Source organism: Rhinolophus sinicus, linkage group LG11 (assembly GCF_036562045.2).
Source record: "Rhinolophus sinicus isolate RSC01 linkage group LG11, ASM3656204v1, whole genome shotgun sequence".
NCBI lineage: Eukaryota > Metazoa > Chordata > Mammalia > Chiroptera > Rhinolophidae > Rhinolophus > Rhinolophus sinicus.
In genome coordinates, this window is record NC_133760.1 from 42,983,860 (window position 1) to 43,006,777 (window position 22,918).

Below are 22,918 nucleotides of genomic sequence, written 5' to 3' on the forward strand. Positions count from 1 at the left end.
GCCACTCAGCCAAACCAAGAGGACTGTGGGAGAAAGTGTTTTTCTTCCTTAAAAGATGCCTTTCTTTCCTGTCCTGGGTTTCTCACCAGTGCAAGAGTCACGTGTCAAGTTATTTAAGTGGTCGCTGCGGCCATCTACTTCTGGTACCTCCGGTACCCCTGACAGAGCCCAGTTGGGCCCGTCCAAGGAAGGGGCTAGGGCATTAACCATTTTCTCTTGCATGTGTCACATGTGTTTGACCAGATTGCAAGCTTTTTGAAGTCCAGTGCTATATCTATTCTTCCTTTCTCTGTCTCACAAAAAGGATGTGTTTTCTGGGTTTTCCTCCATGTTTCTAGGTTTGTTTCCTTGGTGCCACCCCTAAATATATATTGCCCAAAATTCCTTGTAGACGGGCAGTATGTGGCTGCTTTGCAAGAGTTGCAAACTGGCATCAGGGGGGGCCATCTTTGGTCACGTGTTCGTTGGCCTGTGTTGTTTTAAAAGCAGCCTAATTAGGCAGACCTGCGGCCTGGCCACAGCACCAGAAGTTTTGGATGTGTTGGTTCATTCTTGCTGGATTCTTACATTCATATTATCTCCTGGCCCATTTGCCTTGTGCCCATGGCTCGGAGGATTCTGTTAACAAGTCGTTGGCAAAGACAGGTCGTAGTGTCAATGGAGACAGATGTTGGGGCCAAGATGTTGGGGCCTGTTTTTATCCATGAAGAGATTTTGATGGTCAAGAGCTTTGACCTTCATTTGCTCACTTCCTGTTTTCTTAGCATTTGTGACTTATGCTCAGTGGTGGTTCGTGCCCCACCCCACCCCTCACAGCAACAGACCACTCACTGGTCTGCCGTAGAGGCCTGGCCTGCGCTAGAACCATCAGACTCCCCCTGCTGGGAAGTGGGAGACATGAAGAACCAAGTCTTGCTAAAGGGAGTGTCAGGGCTGACATCCTCTTGGCTTAGTACAAGAGTTTCTTGTCCCTAAGACCTGCTAGAAGTCCAAAACTCCAGGATGGAGGCTCTTTAATTTGTATCCCATGACAATCCTTGACCCAATGGGAGTGGGGGAGAGTGGAAAGGAATGGGATAGTCTGACTGGCCCATCGTGTTTCACTTGGAACTGTGTTTGAGGGATGGAGTCAGTCCCATCTGAACAAGCTGGTTATCGGGTTTCCTGATTCTAAGTGTGGTCTGGAGGCTGGTCACCCAAGACCAAGGTGTCGGCAGGGTTGGTTTCCTGAGGCCTCTCTCCTGGGCTTGCAGACGGCCTTGCTCTCGCTGCCTCTCCACCTGGCCTTCCTGCTCAGCGTCAGTCCCCGGTGTCTCTTCGTTCAAATTTCCTTCTCCTACCAGGGCCAACCCCTATGACCTCCTCTTAACTTAGTCCTCTCTGTAAGGCCCTGTCTCCAGATACAGTCACATTCGGAGGTTGGATGTGAGACCTTCAACATATCAACTTTGAAAGAACACAGTTCAGCTCATAACACGTGTGTACTGTGCAGCATGCTTTTGACTTTCTTTACGTGAAAGGGCTATAAAAGTACCCAGAACAGACAAAATTTGAATTCGGTGCCCTCACTGGCTTTACATGGGTCAGGGATGGGGGTGGGGGAGCTAGACCATAAATAAACATGAATATTTAGTATAGTTGGTGATAAATGTTATGGAATAAAATGAAGCGGGTACTAGACGGTGGGAAGGAGTTGCTATTTTAAATAAGGTGGCCAGGGAAGACCTCACTGATAAGGGGGTATTTGAGCAGAAAACTGAATGGGTTGACTGATGAACACAAAAATCCTCAACAAAATATGAGCAAACTGAGTTCAATAGTACATTAAAGAATCATACATCATCACCGTGTGGGATTCATCCCTGAGATACAAAAATGGTTCAATATATGCAGATCAGTCAGTATAATACAACATTCACAGAATGAAGAATACGAAATCATATGACCATCTCAATAGAGGCAGAAAAAGCGTTTGACAAAATTCAATGTCTCTTCAGGATAGACACTCTCAAAAACAAATTAGGCATAGAATGAATTTACCTTAACACAATAAAGGCCATATATGAAAAGCTCACAGCTAATACCACACTCGTGGTGAAAAACTGAAAGCTTTGCCTGTAAGATCCGTAACAAGGCAAGGACGCCCACCCTTGCCGCTTCCACTCAGCACAGTACTGGAAGTCCTAGTCAGAGCCACTGGGCGAGAAAAAGAAAAAAAAGCATCCAAATTAGAAAGGAAGAAGTAAAATTATTTCTGTTTGCAACTGGCATGATCTTCTATGTAGAAAACGCTAAAGAGTCCATAGAAAACTGTTAGAACTAATTAACAAATTTAGTAAAGTTACAGGATACAAAATCAACATATAAAAACCAATTGCGGGGCCGGCCCAGTGGCTCAGGCAGTTGGAGTTCCAGTTCTCCTAACTCCCATTCCCACATGGGCCAGTGGGCTCTCAACCACAAGGTTGCCAGTTCAATTCCTCGAGTCCCGCAAGGGATGGTGGGCTCTGCCCCCTGCAACTGACAATGGCAACTGGACCTGGAGCTGAGCTGCACCCTCCACAACTAAGACTGAAAGGACAACAACTTGACTTGAAAAAAAGTCCTGGAAGTACACACTGTTCCCCAGTAATGTCCTGTTCCCCTTCCCCAATAAAAATCTTAAAAAAAACAAAAAACCAGTTACATTTTTATACACTAACAACAAACTGCCCAATAAATCAAGAAAATGACCCTATTCACATTAACATTAAAAAAATAGGAATAAACTTAACCAAGGAGGTAAAGGACTTGTGTGTTGAAAACTATAAAACACTGATCACAGATGAAAGAAATTTTAAGACACAAATAAATGGAACAACATCCTATGTTCATGGACTGAAAGAATTAAAGTTGTTAAAATGTCCATAGTACCTATTCAATGCAATACATATCAAAACCCCAATAGCATTTTTTTACAGGCATAGAAAAAACAATCCTAAGGTTCATGCGGAACAACAAAAGATCCCAAATAGACAAGGCAATACTGATAAAGAAGAAAAAAGCTGGAAGCATCACATTTCTCAATTTCAAAAGCTACAGTAATCAAAACAGTATGGAACTGACAATACACAGACAGATTATATGTATATTCTGACATATACAGACTAGAGCCCAGAAATAAATGGATGTGTATATATCAGCTGATCTTTGACAAGGTGCCAAGAAAACAGAATGGGAAAAGGAGAGACAGTCTCTTCAAAAGTGGTGTTGGGAAAACTGGACAGCCATATGCAAAACAAGAAAACGTAAAGTGTGTGTGTGTGTGTGTGTGTGTGTTTTAAAAGGAAACTATGTAACATGAAAAATATCACATATACATTTGCTGCGTGTGTTCCTGGAACTTTTAATATTACCAATTTCTAGTTCGCCGATATAATGAAATCCTACACTGAAAAAAAGAAATCCAGTTACAATTATCTTTGCTAGCTGAGCATTTATCATTTTAAAATACAGTATTACAAAAGTAATTGTAGTGTTGTGGCAGTTGTTTTGGTGATTGTAGTATTTTGGTATCAGAGGAGATTGGGCAGATTTCAGCACAACTCTTTAAAACTTTTAAGAACAAAATAACTAGCCATGCCAATTTTCTTGTACCAGCATTAAAAGCCCGCAATGTAATAAATACCACGTATTGATTAAAAAAAAAACTTGAAGTGGTGAGAGAGTGAACTGTGTAGATGGGCGGGGGGGGGGGGAGGGAGGAACATTCCAGGTAGAGGGAACAGCAGGTGCAAAGGCCCTGAGGCAGGAGAACGCCTGGAATTTTACAGGAACAGCAGAGTCCACTGAGGCTAGAGAGTGGCATGAGAAGGGGAAATGTACTAGGGGAGGAAGTCAAAGAGAGAGTCGGGGGCAGCTTCGTGGGTGGCAGGAGCTAGATTACCTGGGCTCTCACAGCCTTTAGTCTCCATGAGATAGGAAACCATTGGAGGGTTTGAGCAGGGTGTGACATGGCCTGACTGGGGGCTTAATGGGCTCATATGTCATGTTGAACACAGATGGAGAGGAGGCCGGGGAAGCCAGAGCTCAGCAAGGAGGCACGAGCTGTCTGTCATCCAGGTGAGAGGTCAGAGACTGTGATGGCTTGCACCGGGGTCGTGGAGGCCTAGGGATGATTTGGGATTATCTGTTTTGCAGCATAATCCCTTCCTCCCCTTCCTCTCTGTGTGTGACCTTGCATTTTACTGCTGAGTGATAGTTGTGGTCAGGAAGCAATAGTGACATACCCTCGAATCAGCCTGAGTTTCCTGTGCAGTGGCGTCTGGCACAGTGGCTAAGAGATAAGTGACTGTGGCTATTCCAGCGGGAAGAGAAAGGCGAAGATCCCCCACAGTTGTGGTAGACAGGGCGTCCCACCACTCGCCATGTCATGTGATTTAAAGCAGAAAGACCCCAGTAAACATGGGATCAGTTGTGAAGATGTGGGAGGATGGTGGTTTGGGGTTGTGACTTTTCTCCCAAGCCCTCTTGGTAATTGGATTTCCCCAGCTGACCCCAGAGAGCTCATGTCCTGGGTTAATCTGCTTTCTGGAAGGTGATTGCTGATACCACCAGACCAGTGTAACCAGTGCAGCTCAACAGTAAATATTTGTCCTGAGAAGCTGGATCACATGACCCTCAGGGGATTGGGCTAACTCTTGAGTGACACCTCCACCCCCACATTTCTACCTAAACACAAGCTGGGTGAGAGACGCCACACCCTAGTTGGTCAACCTCGTCCTTAGACATATGGGCATATTTTGGGTTGGCCTGATAACTGGGCATTGTCGCAGCCCTCCTTCATGGCATGAGGGTGGTGCCTGGGGGTGGCGGTGCAGCCATCGCTTTCTGGCTGTCAGCCCTCAACCTCTCCTAATGCGTCCGGTCCCTCCTCCCCCCAGCCCATCTCCTATGGAGGACACTGGTCACTGTGCTCTGGGCCCATGAGTGAGCGCTTCATCTCTTTAAGGCTTTGAGCCTAGTGTGTGTGGAAGGTTAAACAGTCATTACTCATTTCTCTCTCAGGGAATGAAGCCTCCAAGTTCTGGTTTTGACACAGGCGGGAGGAATGTAGCTGGAGAGGGTAAAGCCAATGCCATGACCTTTCTTAGTGGGGCAGCCGGGAGGAACGGTTTCTCAGAGATGCTTATAGGGTGTGTAAGGTGCCTTAGGTGAAAGGGTCAGTGGAAATGTTTCTCTTCAATCTATTCCTCCTCTCTGCATACCTGAGGATGCAACCCTGAAGCACTTGTGTAAGGAAATAAACTCTTTTAGGTGTGATTTTTTTCAGGAATGCAAATGTAGATCGGGATTTGTGTTAAGAGCATGGACTTTTTAAAAAAGTGGATATACTAATCTCTTGAGAAACATGCTTGAGAAAATTAATTTCGGCTTTGCTGCATGCATTCTCCCCACTGCCCACCAGAGGGCACTCGACCGCCCACTCGGAGGAGTTGAGATTGACGTCCCTTGTGTCTAAACTCACCCGCGCCTTCTCAGGCTTGGAGCCTCCTTAGGCAGGGCAGCGGGAGGTTACCCTTTGAGTGTTAATTGAAAGGGAAGGCCATATAAATGGTGTCGGGAAAATCGGCTGCGTGTTACTGGGGAAAATACACGCACATTCCTGTGAACCCATTAGGATACACAGTAAGGGTCTCTGCTGTCACCTTTGGGTTGTCACATTCCCAGGGAAAGCAAGAGTGCATCTGGCTTTAATTCTCCTTCAATTTATTTTCTCTTCTCCACACGTTAAGGAATATTGGGTACCTTGTCACATGAGAGAGAGAAAAGGTGAACGGTGAGGCTAGCGAGTAGCCAGCATGCCACTTGGCGGGGACCTGAGGCTGCGCGTGGCTACGGGTAGGATGTGGCAAATGTTTACGTGTGACGTGTACAGACATCCCTCCTTAAGATTTCACGGCTTCCCCTCGCTAACATCTGCCAGTACCGCAACCACAGCCCGCCACCTAGTGTCTTCTGAACCGCGTTCGTTTCTTTTTCAACTGGATTCAACTTGACTAGCATTTTAGTCCCCAGCAAGTGGCCAAGAGAGCAGGTCTGATCAATGAACTCACTGACATTTGTGAGAACAGTCGCTGACAGTAAATCAGCCTCAAGGGTGGGAAGTGGCTGTAGCCAAAATACCCAACTGAAAACTTCAAAATTTACTAGTATGTACGGGACCAGATATTCAAGTAACTCGTGTTAGCACTGCGCACATTTCTGTTTTTATTAGGTCATGCACACTCATTAGCATGCAGGGCTACTAAGTCAATAGTTCAAGGAGTCATAGTAAGCTCCTCACCCATGAAGCGCTCCTGCCAGAAATGCTGAATCTAATCAAGTCTTCAGACTTTAACAGTGTACAAGAAACACGGGGATAAGGGAATCAAGCTAAAAAAACATCACAAGAAATCCAGAATGTGAAACACCCTGGCCTGTTCCCATAGTCCATGTGGGGGCAGGAGGGGAGGGGAACAGACTGTTCTGGAATAAAGAGATTAAAAAGACGTAACAACCAAATGCAATGAATGAATCTTGATTGGATCCTGGCTTAGGACCATAATAACTGTAAAAGCTTTGTTATGGTATGTAACAATTAGGGCAATTTAAATAGGTGTGGGCATGTAATGAGGCTAGGAATTTAGAGAAGTTTCTCGCGTGATGGTGACACTGTAATTCTGTAGGGGAACGTCCTGGCCCTGAGGAGATACACGCTGACGTACTTAGGAGTGAAGGTTGTGATGACTGCAACTTACTTTTAAATGATTCAGGAGGAAATAATTAGATAGGAAAAGGCAATATGGCAAAACCATCCCCCACTACTGAATCTAGGTGGTCAATGTAAGGGTGGTCATTGTACTTTACTTTTCTGTATGACTGAAAACTTTCATAATGGAAAGTTGGAATAAATGATGGTGACAGTGTCACTTGCTTTGGGTGGCAGACTCAAAGTCACAGAGATGCCTTATCTTTCATGAATCACCATTTACCTATTGCAAGAAAGGAAGGTGTCTATATCTGGAACAGCGCCCAACCCACAGCGAACCCCGAATTATGTATCAATGGACAAATATGACTCTGACTCTCTCTCTCTCTCTCTCTCTTTCTCGTTTTCTTTTCGAGTCTGCTACTCTAGCTAACACTAACCTTCAGCCTTTATCATCTTTCCAAATATTTTGAAACCGCAGAGTGAGGTGGTTTTGCAAAGATAACGCCAATCAAAGGGAAGACTGCTCTTGTGGCTGGTGGTACAGATAGCAGCATGCTAAGAGAGTGGGTGGTGATTTGTAGTGTCATGCTATGTTCAAAACACTGTTTGATTATAAAAGAAAATCAATTCTCTTCTAGCCCTCTGGGAGCTGCAACATTGTACATTGGTTGCTTTTCCTTAAGGCATAAATATTCACAGTAGTCCATCAGCTGCTCTGATTTAGATTTGAAATGCTGTACTCTGTAAACTTCATCCATTTATCTAATCATTCATTCATCCAGCCACTAGTTTATTCAAGGGCCAGGAGTTACAGCGAATAGAATAGGGAAGAAAATGTGAAGCCCAAAAATGGAAGCACATTTGTGATATTATAAGCAAGAATAGTAGTGGTCAGTGAGGATGCAGAAAGACAAATGCCACATTCTCCCCTATAGCCGTGTTTCTAAAACTTCAATCATTGTCAAAAATTCATGATTCCTGCCATATCTGAGAATTATTTACTACAGGATTATTACTTAAGATCCTCCCTTAAATCCAGTCATTTAAAAAAGAACTTTAAATGCCTACTGTGGTATTTATGGATAATCTTAAACATTACTATCCATAAAATTGTAGTTTTGATCTGTTTTCTTAGATATTCATTATTAAAATAAATGCATAGCTATTCAATCATCTCATATATCTTGAACAACATGTGTAACCCACGATACAAGCACCACACCATCTAAGGAATTCTCCTTTCAGAAAAGAGTATGGGGCAAATAGATGGAGCTAAAAATATCGGCTCCTGTGTAGGCACGTGTCTGAAATAAACACACATTTCAACTAACCATGACTTTGCCCCTTCCTTCTGTTAAGGCCTCCTTTTAAGTAGTAAATCAGTGAGCTACTGCTTTACACCATTCACTTCCCAGAAACCAAAAGAAGAATGGATCCAGTGAATATTGTGCTGATTAGAACATGACCAAGAGTCTTGAATTCTCATAGAGATCCTATCTATAAAGTCCTGATGCAAGAAGAATTCACTTTTTGACACAAGCATCAGATGTGCTCCAAAAATTTAGAATGAGGAATGTAATATGAAGCGATTGAAAAGGTTTTCTAAGTAAGGTTTAGGATCATTTTTTTCCCCTCAGTACTGTATACTTTTGTCTTAAAGAAATGGTACCTTGAGGCTGCCTCCTCAGTTCCCTTTGAATAAATCATCCTTATTTTCATAATGAGCTGGGGGCATGCAGACTGGTAGGTGTTTTAAATATAGTCTAGTTACTTCTGTCCTTCATTTGTCAAATACTTATTAAATTATTACATACCTACGGCATCCACTGGACTGGATGCCGGGGCGACCACCAGCATCCAGAAGAGTGGATGCTGAAGAGTGAAACAAAGGTGGTTCCTGCCTCCTGGAGCTTACAGTACAGTGCAGGAGAAAGACACTAAATACGTCATCTCCCAAATCAACAAAGTGGCCCTGAGGCAGTGGTGTTTGAGCTGAGACCTGGGGGGGAATGTTCCAGGCAAAGGGAACATCCAGTGCAAAATCCCCCTCTTGCGCTGGGGCAGGGACGAGAGCATAATGCCTCCCAGGGATTATAAGGGTGTGAGTGGCTGAAGCCTGGAACAGGTGGGGCTAGACGGGTATTGGCCCTGCCCTGCAGGAGTTTGGGCTTTGCTCTAAGAGTGATGAGGAACCTTGGAGGGTTGGATTCCTCAACAAAACTGGAGGCTCTGTCAGATGGGTATCGGGCACACAAGTAGTAATGATGTGGGCCAAGCGAGTAGCCCCTCACACTGAAAAACTTTGTTTTCTTTCCGTTTCCTTAAGTTTCCTTTTCCCCAGTTTCTTAGCACCTACCCCTGCTTCTTAATTCTTTTGTAAATCAGTTTCTTAATCTTAGGCAACAGATTGTTTTTAGCCTGAATCCTAAGAAGTGTTTTTACCCCCTGCTTTAGATAATTACCCTGAAACTTGTGATTTATACTTGTTGATTGTAATCATTGAAGCCTAATGTTCTTTCCAACCGGTTCTGGGCCCAGCTCCTGGACAATAAACACCACGTGAATGACCGGTTGAATGGCCACAGGCTCACACAGCTGACGGACTTTCCATCACGTAGCCACCCCGCATCAATAGCTTAGAGCTCTGCTCTTTAAGCCAACACTTAAATTTATTAATTAAAGTCTATTTCTCCTCATTCAGTGGCCTTGAGGATACAGAGGATACCCCAGCAAGATTACCAGTCCCAACCAAAGAAGTCAACATGGTCTTCCAGGTGGATCTCGAGACCCCTTCCTCTCATCTGAGATCAGATAGGGCGAGAGTCGGTGAAACCCCCGATAGGAAGGGACAGCTCTACGCCCCTGCCCAGCAGAAAGCAGATACAGAAGAACAGGCCTCTGTCCCTCAACTTGCCATAGACATTTTATGGGGATCACGTCTCTCAAGGGGAAAACAACGCAGGCAGTTAGATAGGCATTGGATCTCTGCATTCCTGCACATCCAACACAACCCATAGAATCTGATCGCCCAAAAGACCTCCCCTTTCCACCCAAAACTTCCCCTATAATTACCTACCCCTATGAGGAAACAAATGGGTACAAAATACCCAACTAGATTACACCAGTCACTCACACCTGCGCAGGAGGGGCCACAACGACCATTTCACTTGGGCTTCATTATACCATCATTATAATATCATACATATGCCCAGAATTTCATTAATATCATTATAGTAGACTGAGTTCTAGGAAGGAACACGCACAGTCTAAAAACATGAGGTCATAGCCTCTAGTCAATCACAGGTGTCAATGAAGTGGCCCCACACCTAGGGAGGAGTGGCCCATTCTAGAGCAAAGAGAATAAAACCACCAATTCCTCACCAGCCGGCACCTTTTACACCATGCTTTTGCTCAGGCCCGCTCCTATCCCTTTGGCGTGTACTTTCTCTTCTAATAATGAGGCCCTTGAGCCACTGCCTTCTGCTTGGGCCCGCTCCTACCTCTTTGGAGTGCACTTTTTCTTCCAATACACTGTTCTTTCACCATTTTCCCTCTGTGTCTCATTCAATTCTTTGCTGGACATGCCAAGAACCTGGATACCATGCCGAGGAGGGCCCACCCTCGGGCAACGTAACGGCTAGGTTTCCCGGTTTTCATCCAGGAGGCCCGGGTTCGACTCCGGGTGTGGGAACCAAGCCTGGTCATCCCACAGAGAAGGGCCCACTCTCCGGTAACAGTAACACTTACATAAACACCCACCAAACATTACGTATCTCAAACAGAACTATTTCCTCATATCCCATCCTGCCATAAACAATATGGTTTACTGTTTCTCATCTCAGTAAGTGGCCTCACCATTCATCCAGTAACTCAAGCCAGTAATCAATCTATTATCCGTGATACCTCCCCCCATCTTCATGCCCCCTACCCCCATATCTAACCCATGGCCAAATCCTGTCCATTCCACCTTTTAACTTTCTCTGGAAGTCATTCACTTCTCCATCTCCACCATCAAATTGTGCAATCGTCTCTTGCTGAACTATTGCAGTGGTTTCCCAAATGCTCTCCTACTCTCATAGTCCTTTTACTATAAGACTGGGTATAATATAAGACCTGGTCTTATATTAATTTTTGCTTCAAAAGATGCATTAGAGCTGATTGTCTGGCTAGGTCTTATTTTTGGGGAAACAAGAGTACAATCTGTTCTCCATACAAAGTGACCTTTTCAAAATATAAATCTGATCATGTCATTCCTCTGCTTAGAGTCTAGGGATCCAGGGTAAATCCTGATCAGCCCAAGCCAATCATGGCAGACTCATTCTGCTTGCCCTTGATTGGTTTAGTTGTAGACTGGGACCCAGTGACTCATTTCTGGTCACTGAAATGTGGGCATTGTTTCTGAGGAACTTCTGGGAAAACTATTCTTGCTCTTTCAAAGTGACCATTGGTAAAAAAGGATCCTTTTATTTGGCTAGACTATGTCACATATGGGTGTGCCTTGAATGGCAGCAGCCATCTTGCTACCAGTCTGAAATGCAATTCCAGGGACTGTAAGGAAAGCAGAAATGAAGCCGGGGGGGCCACCCCTGGAGCCGCCCTCGTGTGTGAGATAAATCCCCTTGTCATGTACGACGAATTTTTGCAATATTTTTGTCAGTTCTGCTCATTACTGGCCGCCTTGACCTCTCTTCATCAGTGACGTGTTCTCTCCCCTCAGAAAAACGTTTAATCCATCTGTACACTGCCATTTTCTTTATGGCATTATCCCCATAAACTTGGACTAACATGTCCCTGATTTCACTTCCACGCTTGCCAAGCTTAACAAGAAATGTAATGTTTGTTCATTGCTCTGATTCAGCTCAGACATTCTCGTGATGACACACAAAAACACACAACAATAATGAGCGCCACTCAGCAAGGCACCGCCACACGCTGACACGGACCCAGGCGTGAGACACCGACATACCAAGGTTACAAAACCTTCCCGAGCTGTTTGTACAGTGCAGCCAATGTAAGCGCATGACGGCAAGTTCGCGAACTTCATTGTCAGCCTAGTAAACCAGTTTAAGTTGGGTTTTCTGGTCTGGGCAGCCATAAGGGTTCTAACTGATGTGACTGAGGCATCCAGTGCCACGTGGGCAGCGGGATCCGTGCATCTGTAGCTCCATGCAGAGATCTGAGCTGGAGAAATGTGAGTCCTCCGTGCAGCACTGGGGAAGGGATGAGATTTCCAAGAGGAGAGTAGAAGGTGAGATCAGAAAAGAGTGGGAGTGGACGAGCCTGCGAATAAGGCTGAGGGGTCGGCCCAGAGACGTGCCAAGGGAGACCCCTGGGGCCAGAAGAAAGGATTTCCCGCTTGCCTTTTCATGCTGTTGAGACCAACACGCAGGGCGTTACAACATTCCTAAGTGTAGTCAAGCTGGACAAAAGGAAGTGGTTGAGGAGCGTTTTCAGCTCCTAAGGGGGAGGAAGTTGGACTTCAGAACCAACCCTTGGGAGCAACATTAGGCGAGTCTGGCGGCCTGCCAGTTAACAAGGTCATTTTACCAGAATCGCACAGGCCGCCGAAAATTGAACACACAGCCTGGTCATGGACTATCTGTCTGCTCTTCTGGGCCTGAGGTCCTCAGTCAGGAGGAGATTGGAGGGGCAGGCCAAGAAGGCACCATGGTAAGACGGCCTGGAGGTGTGAGAGCCAAGAGCAGCTCTCAGAGTCTGGGGACAGACGTGGGTAAAAGACGGGGCTGCGGGAACGGCGCCTCCTCAGTCAGCCTGAGCGCAGACTCGCTTCGGTCTGCAATGGCTCCCGTGGACCGCTTCTGAGCCGTGTTAAAGGTGTTCCCGATCAAAGTGATGGCTTCTGAGGTAAAAAATAATCAAGAATGCGAGGACCAGGAGCTACGGGGCTACGGGAGAGGTTCCCAAACTTGTGTGTACCAGACTCTCCAGAGCGACTTGTGACAAATGTAAACAACTTCCTGGCACTCGCCCCCTTCCCGCCGCCCCGCACTCGCATTTCACAGGTTGGGTCCGACGGGTCCACTTTTTTCAAAGCTCCTCTGGCCACGCTACCGCCAAGGGATGACTTTGGAAGTGTGGTTCCCATCATCTGTATCCATTGGCTCCTTCACTCCTAGGCATCGAAAACGGGTCTCTCAACACTACACAGAGTTCTTCCAGGTTCCCCCAACCTGAAAGAGCCTCTCAGTCCAGGGCGACCGGACCACGGCGGTCCGACGTGGCGGCCTCGGGCCTCGCGGCATCACCAGGGGCGCAACTTAACGAGGCGGACTCCGGGGAGGTCACACAGGCGGCCGGCCCCGCCCCCAAGTCTCCCAAGGACCCCCGTCTGGTCCCACGCCCCCCCCTCCCAGGCTAGTAAAACCCACAGTCCCAGCCGCCCTGAATGGCTGCTGTGGCAACGCACAAACCTGTGGGTGGGTCTCTATGGTGACTGGCGGACACTGTGACCAATTAAGTGCAGGCCTTGCTTGTCACCCTCCTCAACCATCCCCGCCGATACTTCCGTGACTGACAGTTCGCTCCGGGAGCTGTTACGTAAGGGGAGGGTCCAGTGCTGCCCCACCCGAGCAGAGTAGATTTGATTGGCAGGACGGAGTGCTGCCGTCTCAACATCCCCGGAAGAACGTCTTTGACCGACAGGTATGGGAACCACTTCCTGCCAGGAGGCTGGGCGGAAGCGTCTGGGCCGGGCCTGGGGCAGGGGGCGGAGCCCGACACCGAGCGTAGGGCGGGGCGGGGCGCAGGCGGGGGCTGGGCTGGCGCTGCAGCCAGAGATGCTGTCGGTTCGCGACGGCGCTCCGCAGACGGGGACACTGCATTGAAGGCACCGAGGCGAAGTGCGCTGCCGGGCTGACTGGTAGGTACGCGAGGGTCGTGGGGTCCTTAAACTCGGGCCGCCAGCGTCCTCGGGCCCGGCGTTTGTCTGCCCTGCTGGGCACTCTTGACTGTAGCGACGGCGGCCGCAATGGGACACGGGGGCGGGGCTGGGCACCTGTCCGCGTTTGCAGGCACCTGCTGCGCCAGCCGCCGAGGGGCTGTGGGCGCGCGCTGGGGGCTGTCCGCGAGCTGGGCCGGGCTGGCCTGAGGGGAGGAGGCGGGCCGACCAGCTTGCCCCGTCCAGGACCCGCCCTCCACTGTCGTCCCCACGCCCGGCTCTGTCCCTGGGCCCTGACTGAGGGGTGGGGGCAGTCCCCGAGCCCCGGAGGCCCTCAGCCCCCCACCAGAGGGGCTCGCTCGCCGGGCCCGGCCTCGAGCTCGCCGTGAGGCCAAGACATGGCCCCTGTCTTGCATCACCTCGAGACAGGTTTGTCCAGATTCTCTGCGTGTGCGGAGATGGGTTTCCGCCCAGGGCGAGCGTGCCCGTCCTGACAGTCCCCAGATACCTGGGGCTGGCACCAAGGCTGTTTTCGCCTTTTTTTCTGGCCCTGCTCTGTCGCCTCTTAACGTGGAATGTCAGGCTGTTTCTAAGAGGTAGTGCCTATTAAGGGACTGTGGCACATAGTAGGAAAGCAGCACCCATCTGTGAGTTCTGACTCATGCCATGTACGGATCATTCATATGGGTCCAAGATCCTGACTTCTTAGCTGTATGATATAAGGGAAGGCAATCGTGTTTGTTTGGCCTAACCGGCAGACGTTCTAAAATCGCTTCCTATTGACTAGGACGAATTCTCTGTCTTCCTTCCATGTATGTCACTCCTGTGGGAAAATGCTATACTGCCTAGGTAGACTAGCCGTCTAATAAATGGTGTAGGTATTCCCGAAAAACGTGCTACAATTTCTCCAGGTGCTTATGTTGCTGCTGGTAACAGGCAGCAGTAGACAATACCTCCTGCTGAAAGACAGGAGGCACTGGGGACAAGCTTTGATTCTTAAAGGCAAAGTCACAGAATCATTCCTTGTTAGACTTGAAGGGGACCTTCCAGGTAAATTTACACGGTGGTCAGCACTGTCCCAAGGCGGGAGGGGGGGGCTTTTCAATAAGGGATGTCCCAGCCATGTTTACGTGTCATAAATCTACCTTTCAAGGCAGATTTCCAGAGAGCTCTCAGCAATAAGTTGCTGTTTATTGGATATAAGTCAACAGGTTCATGGAAGAATCAGGATCTCCATTCCTTTAATTACCAGGTGGCATATCTTGGAAATCAAAACAGCAGTAATTGGCACTGGCAGGGCATGGGAGACCTGGTACCCACCTGTGAGTGTCTTAAGTCTTGCCAGAAAACACGTTTTTGCAGATTAGGAACATTTGGTACATGATTCTCTAATGACTGGCTTCTTCAGAATTTAGTTAAAATGTTGATGCGTTTCGACCCTTTTCACATTCAGCCTTCTGATTGGTGCAAGCAGGAATTCAGAGAAGGAGCTCTGCTTCAAACCTAACCCAGCCTGGGGGAACTCGCCAGAGCAGAGAAGTTGCTGTTCCTACAGCTAGGCTTGCTGTTTTTCCTTTGCCTCTATTCCTTTCTATTTTTAGTAAATGACCCACTGGTTTTGTGACCTTTGAGACATGATTTCTTATCCACTGCTTAAAGCTTTGGTGGAATTGGTGTTTGTGAAATGTCTCATTTGCACTCCTCTGTTGCATTTGTATGTAATGCTTGGCAGGTCCTTAAATGCGCAATCCTGCAGTTTCCATACTTCCAAGCAGTTGAAAATGGTCGTTTCTTGGGGGTGGTCCCAACAGGACCCAGTTACCCCTCACTGTCTTACATGCTCTCCCTCCCCTATGTTTTTTCTTATTTCTTTGGCTACTAGTTTCATTGGAGAGAATCATTTTGTACTTAAGACAACTCATTTAAGACACTTAAATCAGCCCCCATGGATCTTTCATTCCTCATAACCCTGCAAACAGCAATAGAGTTTTTTGTATTATGTGGGTACAGTGCATTCTGAACCTGCCTTTCCCAGTAGTCAAATGCCTATATATTATGCTAAGTAGCAACTGTAGTCCACATCTTCTGCATTTCTGGCACCAAAGCTGAACTGTGTCACTGAATATTCTGAATCCTGGCCAAGTACTGGGCCCACAGATTCCCGCAGGCTTTTAAAGGTGGGAGAAATTGGAGTCAAAAGACAGGGGGGCAACGAAACGAAACTGTTTCTGAAAACTTTTTCCCTATGTTTCTATAACTTATAATGTTCTATTGTATTTCTTTTCAGAATGTCAGATTTAGTTCACAGTTATTTCTGAAATCTTCACTTTTGCTGTTGGTACATCTGTTTTCCCGTCTCATTTTAAGGTAACGTGAATTCTGAAGACGGAAGAGTCTGATGTCACAGACCACTGAATTTCTTTGTGTGGAGTACACGTTATGAACCCTTTCTGGAGCATGTCTACAAGCTCTGTACGCAAAGTAGGTATAGTTGATAAATTTAGTGAGGAAACCATTCGCATCAGCATAGAGGCCAAGATAATTCTTACTGAGGTTGCCTGCAATCTTAACAAGATTACCTGGTTTTTCTAGTTCATGTTTACTTTTGTGAAATAATTATTTTGCTGATTAAAGTCAGTTTCTGAGACTGAGATTGCATCTCAAGTAATAGAAATCATTCTGGTAATCACATTTCTAACATTATTTTGACAGGTTATATTTACATATGATGAAATCTGTGACATGTTATTGTAGTTTTCTACTAAACAGCAAGATTCTATGGTTAGAAAAGCCTTGGGAAAGGCAAGTCTAGTGTTGTCAAGCCAGACTTGAGGGCCCTGGTTTAATTTTTCTAAATAAAATGTCTGTTTCTTAATTGCAAAAATAATACATTTTCAGAAAGCTGAAAATATGCAAACAAAAAATGAATACAACCCATAATCCCACCTCTACGAGAGCACCGCTACCATGTTTCCCCGAAAATAAGACCTAACCGGAAAATAAGTCCTAGCATGATTTTTTAGTATGACATCCCCTGAACATCAGCCCTAGTGCATCTTTTGGAGGAAAGATTAATGTAAGACCTGGTCTTATTTTCGGGGAAACACGGTATTAATGTTTTCTTCTATGCATCTGACATACATTTTTAAAACGGCTGATTAAACAGCCTTTGCTGCACTGGAGCCAAGGAAGTGCCTATGAGATGGTAGTTTAGTCTCAAATTCTCGGATTCATTTAGACCTTTGTCTCTACTGTGGGTGACAGTTGATGCTGGTGATAGTCCAGATGTGGAAACGTATCCACTAGGGACAAGATCAAAATCAGACCCGTTGCCAGTGAGAGAATAGCTTCATTCTTGGTTTCAAACCCAAGTGCTAACCTCAGGTCGTGACTGACTCATTTCAGTCATCTCTACTATTTATTCCGAGCTGCTTAGCACCTGACCCTCTACAGCAGCTCAGTGCCCAGGGACTTTTCTAGTCTTGTACAGTTGTCTAATTGTTTAGTAACCCCTTGCCCTCTTTTGGGGGCCACCAGGAGAAACCACTTCTTTCTTTGTTTCTCTTAAATCTTGTAAATATTAGCTTTATTGTCTTTATAGGATGCAGTTAACAAAAGGGTTTTCTAATGTTTTGCGTCAGCTTTGTCCTGCCCTTTATAATGGCCCATCTGCTCAAAGGACATTTAAGTCACCTTGAGCATGATGCTAGGGTGTCCTTGCAAAAGAGTAATTCCAGCTTTTAGGTCAAGGACTAAGAGTACATCACATGTACTCTTGTGGTTTAAGAATCACCCTAACAAATGTTCTCACCACTTCATCTTGAATAGCGATCTGATGGTGAAGAGAAGACATTAACGGGGGATGCGAAAACCAGTCCTCCACGCACGGCTCCAAAGAAACAGCTCCCCTCTATTCCCAAAAATGCTTTGCCCATCACTAAGCCTACATCTCCTGCCCCAGTGGCACAGGCAACAAATGGCACGCATGCTTCTTATGGACCCTTCTACCTGGAATACTCTCTTCTTGCAGAATTGTAAGTTTTTAACCAACTACTTCATTACATTTTGAATGACTCTTGAGGGTAAAGAATGAAATTTATTCAGATGGACTGGACTCAGTAAATGGCAGCCATTTAATCTTAAAGCTCAAACCCCTCAAGTATCAGCCTTAATGTTTATAGAACAATAGAGGGAATATGATCTTTCTTAACCAAGGCCTAGTGTTACATAAGTGTAATGATTCTTCTTCAGAGCTTGGGTAAGTAAGATTTAGAGGGAGATGTGTGCTTTCATTTACATGTCTGTCTGCAGAACAAGAGGAAGAAAGTAAGATTTATTAAGCACGTACAGTAGGTCAGGAACCTAATGACTTAATTTTGGTCTTTGTCTATATGAAGTGAGGAATCCACCTCCTGAAGAGGTGGTCGTAGAGGATGGGACAGTGCGAGGATGGCAATCCAGTCTTCGGGTCATACCCAGCTGGAGGCTTTGCGCTCCGTTATGGTGACCACTTTGTAAGCGGCATCCTGACGGACTTGGGGGAGGTGGCCCCAGGAGGCAGAGGTCAGAAAGCCAGACCTTAGCAGTGAGCACCTGGAGGAAGTGGAACTGCTGACTCGGAGAAGAGGAAACTGAGGAAGTACCTGTCTTCATATATACGAAGTTCTGTCATTAGAGAGGGAATTTGACTTATCCTTGTGACCCCCAAAGGCAGACTTAGGCAGTTTCACAGAAGTGAAAACTTGGAGTGCCGCTGCCCATGACTGCAGTGTGAGCAGGTAGGCAGCTCTGCAGAGTACTCCTGGCCCATCGTAGGGGCTCAAACAGTGAAGAAGTGCAGGTGGCATTTGATTTAATAGTTTGTCACAAGGGCAGGAAGTTAGGAGACTTAATGCCTAATTTCAGTTATTTTACAATTTCTTTGAACATGAAGCTATTTTAAGCACCCTTGAGCCTTCTTTCACTTGCTGTACTGGTGGTGTAATGGTCAGAGGGTCTGACGCCCCAGTGTGAATGCCTGAGTGTGCCTTGGTGGCAGTGGTCCCATTAGCTTTATAATGGAGGCCTTGTGTATGAGGCTGGGCAGTGACGGACAGGCCTCTACTGGGGCAGTAAGTGTGTTGTCTGTATGAGAACACAACACGGCCTTTCTGGCAAACTTCATGTTAGTAGACACACCTGCCAACCATGCTGCTGTTACCCGCGGAATTTTAGTGACTTAAAAATGGGACTACTTTAAAATGGTTCAAGATAAGTGTGATACCAAATAGATAATGAAAACTACTGACTAAGGCCCAATAAGCTACTTCCAGTTCCAGTTCAGGACTGGCAGGTTCGTGTGTTTTAAGGTCCTGGCTCAGCATTGTCCTTTACAAGGTCTGGTCACAGCCCTGCTCATTTAGGCTCCCGGCTCAGCTGCAAGGACCAGAGCGGCATGGCTGTCAGTGGGCGACGAGGTCCCAGACGAGCCAGTGCAGCCCTGTGCCAGTGCATGTGTGTCCCCTTGTTCTGGCTCCCAGCATTCCCCACTTGGCCCAGAGTTCAGGTGTTGGAGTCATGGGGTGAACTGGGGAGCAGAGTACAGTCAGTGTACGTGCCTGCTGCCTGCTGCCCAGGACCGCTGCAGAAACTCTGAACACGGCCCTCTGTCTCCCAGCTGTTCAAACTTAAATGACACCTAAGTGGGGCAATTCCATGGCACTATCTTAATTACCTAAAAATGGCTTTTGAATGTGTGGGCAGGCTCTATCGTCCACAGTCAGAAAAGCAGTAATCTTACAAATACTCTCCCTTACCTCGGATTTAATGTCCAGGACTTAAACCAGGTTCCACTGTTCAGAATCACTTCCGCTTGGTTTCCAAGACAATGTTTTGGGGAAGCTGACTTCTGGGAGAAAAGCTTGCTTTTTTGTGTATCCCTGTTTGGCTTTAATTCCTTAATCGGGGGCCCTGTTTCGGCTCCTGTGTTTGAGCTGGGTCATGAAGCCAGTGAGCGGGCAGCAGTCAGGGCCACATGAGACGCAGCATGTGTGGCGAGGGCAGAGCTGCCCCTCCAGGGACCGTTCCTTCTCTCAAAAAATCACGTGGGGTGGTCTGATATGTGTGTGTCCCTTACAGCCATACAGTTTCGTCATTCTGCTGCTTCTGTTTCAGTACCTTGGTTGTGAAGCAGAAGTTACCAGGTGTCTATGTGCAGCCATCTTACCGCTCCGCATTAAGTAAGGACTCACTCCTTTTCTAACACATTTATAGCGCGTTTGGTTCCCCTGACACAAACACAGGTCTTAACTAGTTTTGTTTTTTTCTTGCAGTGTGGTTTGGAGTAATATTCATTCGGCATGGACTTTATCAAGACGGTGTGTTTAAGTTTACAGTTTACATCCCTGATAACTACCCGGACGGTGACTGTCCAGTAAGTAGGAGACAGTCTGGCTTCATCTGCTGTCCAGTGAGGAGGGCTTAAAGCGCTTGAAAGATTTCTTGGTTCTTTTCCTGAGTGAATACTTAACGTTTGTCTACTCAGTAGTCCTTCAAGGGAGGTCTGTGCTTTGCTGCACCTTGTGCCGTGCCTTCACTCTTCTTGGTTTCTCTGCCCGTGTGCACTGAGGCTGGAAGCTGGACTACAGCACTGAGTCCATGCACGGTAGCCGCTGTGCTGTGACTTCCCCCTACTGCAGAATTTAACTTTAGAAGAACATGTGAAAGTGGTTACGTATCCCTTTTGAGGTGGCTCCTCCTTTGACAACACGGCTGCCTTGTCCAGAAGCTTTTCTCAGCTATCTGTACGGGTCTAATGAGCACCGTGGCTTCCATGAAAACATGTGTCTCTCTCTGTGCAGCGCCTGGTGTTTGATATCCCCGTCTTCCACCCGCTCGTTGATCCCACCTCAGGTGAACTGGATGTGAAGAGGGCATTTGCAAAGTGGAGGTTAGTACATAAGTGTTTCCTTTCGTGACCAGTCAGCAAGAGGCAGCCTCAGCAGTCACGCTTGTCTCCCTCTAGGCGGAACCACAATCACATCTGGCAAGTGTTGATGTATGCCCGGAGAGTGTTCTACAAGATCGACACGGCAAGCCCTCTCAACCCAGAGGCTGCAGTGCTGTACGTACCGGCTTTATGGTTTCAGTCAGTCCGAAAACGCAGCCAAGTCGATTTTGTTGGTAACTTTTTGATGTAAACTTTCAACACAGGTATGAAAAAGACATTCAGCTTTTTAAGAGTAAAGTGGTTGACAGTGTTAAGGTGTGCGCGGCTCGTCTGTTTGACCAACCTAAAATAGAAGACCCCTATGCCATTAGGTAAGTGGGACATGACCTAGTAAGCTGTACTTTGCGGGCCTGTGCTTCCATTTTTCAGGTGGTCTCAAAATGGGGACTTAGGGAACGTGGAGATAATCTGTTAGCCTACAACCGTTATTATTTGTTGTCAACTTGATTTCTAATACCTCTTGGGCTCTTTCCTTCAACAAAAAGCTCTACATTGACTAGCACATAATGCCGATAGCGAGCGATTTAGTGCCTTTGGTTTCCTGAGGATCCTTGTACTGTGCTCTTTCAAATGTCAGGACTTTTCAGTTCGCACTTTCAGCTGGAGCCCCTCTGAAATTGCCGTTTCCCCATCGACATTCAGATTTGGTGAAAGGAGGGAAAATGAATAGTGGGAATAGTGGGTTCCTTTAGCACCAGGGTGTTTGATCTTGGGGAAGAGTGTTTGGAGGAGTATTGAGAACTGAAGAACTAACTGGTGATGTAGCTCTTTGCTGCCCTGGGGTTGCTGGGGAGGCAGTGTGTTACACTGGCTAAGGCCGTAGGCTCCGCAGACAGACGGCTGACTTTTGTACTCACGGGCTTTGCTGACCCAGAGCAATTACTTAATTTGACTGGGCCTCACTTTCTTGACCTTTCAATAGTAGTACTTCAGGGGTTGTTGTGAGGCTTAAATGAGCTAACCTAAATAAGGGGTAGTTACTATGTGAGAAAATAATCTAGGTAATGTCTAAAAACATATGTGTTGACAACTGATTAAAGACTACTCTTTAAAAAGTATTGTTCCTTACCTGAAACTAATATAATATTGTATGTTAGCTATAGTTTAATAAAAATCTTTAAAAAAAGTATTGTTCCTTGTTATGTTCTGTTACAGGAACTAGCTTACGTATTAAAAAGTAGATGTGACACAAATTGAGTAAGCCACAGCAGTTTTTACATATTTTTCTCTTCCTTAAGCTTTTCTCCATGGAATCCTTCTGTACACGATGAAGCCAGAGAGAAGATGCTGACTCAGAAAGTAAGTAGATAACCACGTTTGAAATAGTTAACTCACTGTTGCCTTTCAAAAATGTCATCCTTGGAGACTACTCATTATCTACAAATAACTCTTTGGGAGACGAGTTTGTCCAGTGCTGAAATCTCATCAGTCATGTTTTAATGTCTGTCTTTGTGCCTAGAAGAAGCCTGAAGAACAGCACAATAAAAGTGTTCACGTTGCTGGCCTGTCATGGGTAAAGCCTGGCTCAGTGCAACCTTTCAGTAAAGAAGAGAAAGCAGTAGCAACCTAGGAGCTGGGGCGCCTCGTGCACCGTGCACTTTCCTGCCGGACGCGGCCTGGTTAACGCTGACCGGTGGCCAGGGATGCCTGAGAGTAAACTGTGTGAACAGTGACTGGTACGAGTGTCGTCCGTGTACGCTTAGGTCTAACAGCCAAGTTCGGAAACCTCTCTTTAAATGATGCATTACTTCTGTCAGAAGTGTCTTTACGGCGGTTATCTAGTTCAGTACTCCAAATTATTGGGGACCTTGAGGCTTAAGTATTTTTCTGAATATAATGCTAAAGGTAAGTGGCATTCATTTAAACTAATAGAGTAGGCAGAGTTTAATTAGCACTATAATGATTTTTGAATCAGTGGTTTCAGTTGTACATGTTAGGATACGGAGAGGAGAGGTATAGGGAAAGCAGGTCTGTAGCTTGTTAGCACTTTTGAAGTGGAAGATCTGAACGTCAGTCTTCAGCCTACTGTCTTACTGATTTATAAACTGCTATCGGTGAAGTACCTATTAGGTGAGTGCGAGGAAACCAGAACACTTGTTCAGAGTTGTTGTGTTTTTTTTAAAGCAAATTACTTACTGTATTTTTTATGGAAGGAGGGAGAAAAAGTGTTAAAACGGTTTCTAATGAAGTCAAATTATTTAAATGATGAATGACTAATGTGTTTTGTAGAGACAAAATAAACCAATAAATGATGGTTCTTTGTCATTTATGCAGGAAACTAAATACCCTTTTCTCAATA

The 22,918-nt window shown here is 46.2% G+C and overlaps 1 protein-coding gene and 1 long non-coding RNA gene across 10 annotated transcripts in view; one reads left to right on the top strand and one right to left on the bottom strand.

Moving 5' to 3' along the window:
* LOC141567514 (uncharacterized) overlaps window positions 1-13,296 on the bottom strand; it is a 49,617-nt gene extending 36,321 nt beyond the window's left edge. Inside the window, exon 1 of the long non-coding RNA XR_012490188.1 lies at window positions 13,165-13,296. This is a non-coding gene — a long non-coding RNA (uncharacterized LOC141567514). The remainder of the gene's footprint in view (window positions 1-13,164) is intronic.
* AKTIP (AKT interacting protein) lies at window positions 13,267-22,873 on the top strand. 9 transcript variants are annotated; one of them, XM_074314888.1, is made up of 10 exons: window positions 13,267-13,396; window positions 15,999-16,112; window positions 17,460-17,665; window positions 19,749-19,849; window positions 19,943-20,043; window positions 20,471-20,559; window positions 20,635-20,733; window positions 20,823-20,930; window positions 21,858-21,918; window positions 22,079-22,873. In XM_074314888.1, exons 2-10 carry the CDS (start codon window positions 16,071-16,073, stop codon window positions 22,187-22,189), a joined length of 918 nt encoding a protein of 305 aa, XP_074170989.1. In that variant the 5' UTR covers window positions 13,267-13,396; window positions 15,999-16,070; the 3' UTR covers window positions 22,190-22,873. The 9 variants fall into 9 exon arrangements, with proteins under 9 accessions (XP_074170989.1, XP_074170985.1, XP_074170990.1 ...); XM_074314884.1 differs by lacking the exon at window positions 13,267-13,396 and adding an exon at window positions 13,466-13,613; XM_074314889.1 differs by lacking the exon at window positions 13,267-13,396 and adding an exon at window positions 13,466-13,613 and having other exon boundaries at window positions 22,082-22,873.
* Window positions 22,874-22,918: the final 45 nt, after the last annotated feature.

Excerpts from the sequence above, each read along its gene's own strand:
- AKTIP (XM_074314888.1), top strand. The coding sequence starts at position 16,071 with ATGAACCCTTTCTGGAGCATGTCTACAAGCTCTGTACGCAAA. Across the intron at positions 20,734-20,822 it reads AACCCAGAGGCTGCAGTGCT|GTATGAAAAAGACATTCAGC; the intron begins GTACGTACCGGC and ends CTTTCAACACAG. Across the intron at positions 21,919-22,078 it reads AGAAGATGCTGACTCAGAAA|AAGAAGCCTGAAGAACAGCA; the intron begins GTAAGTAGATAA and ends CTTTGTGCCTAG.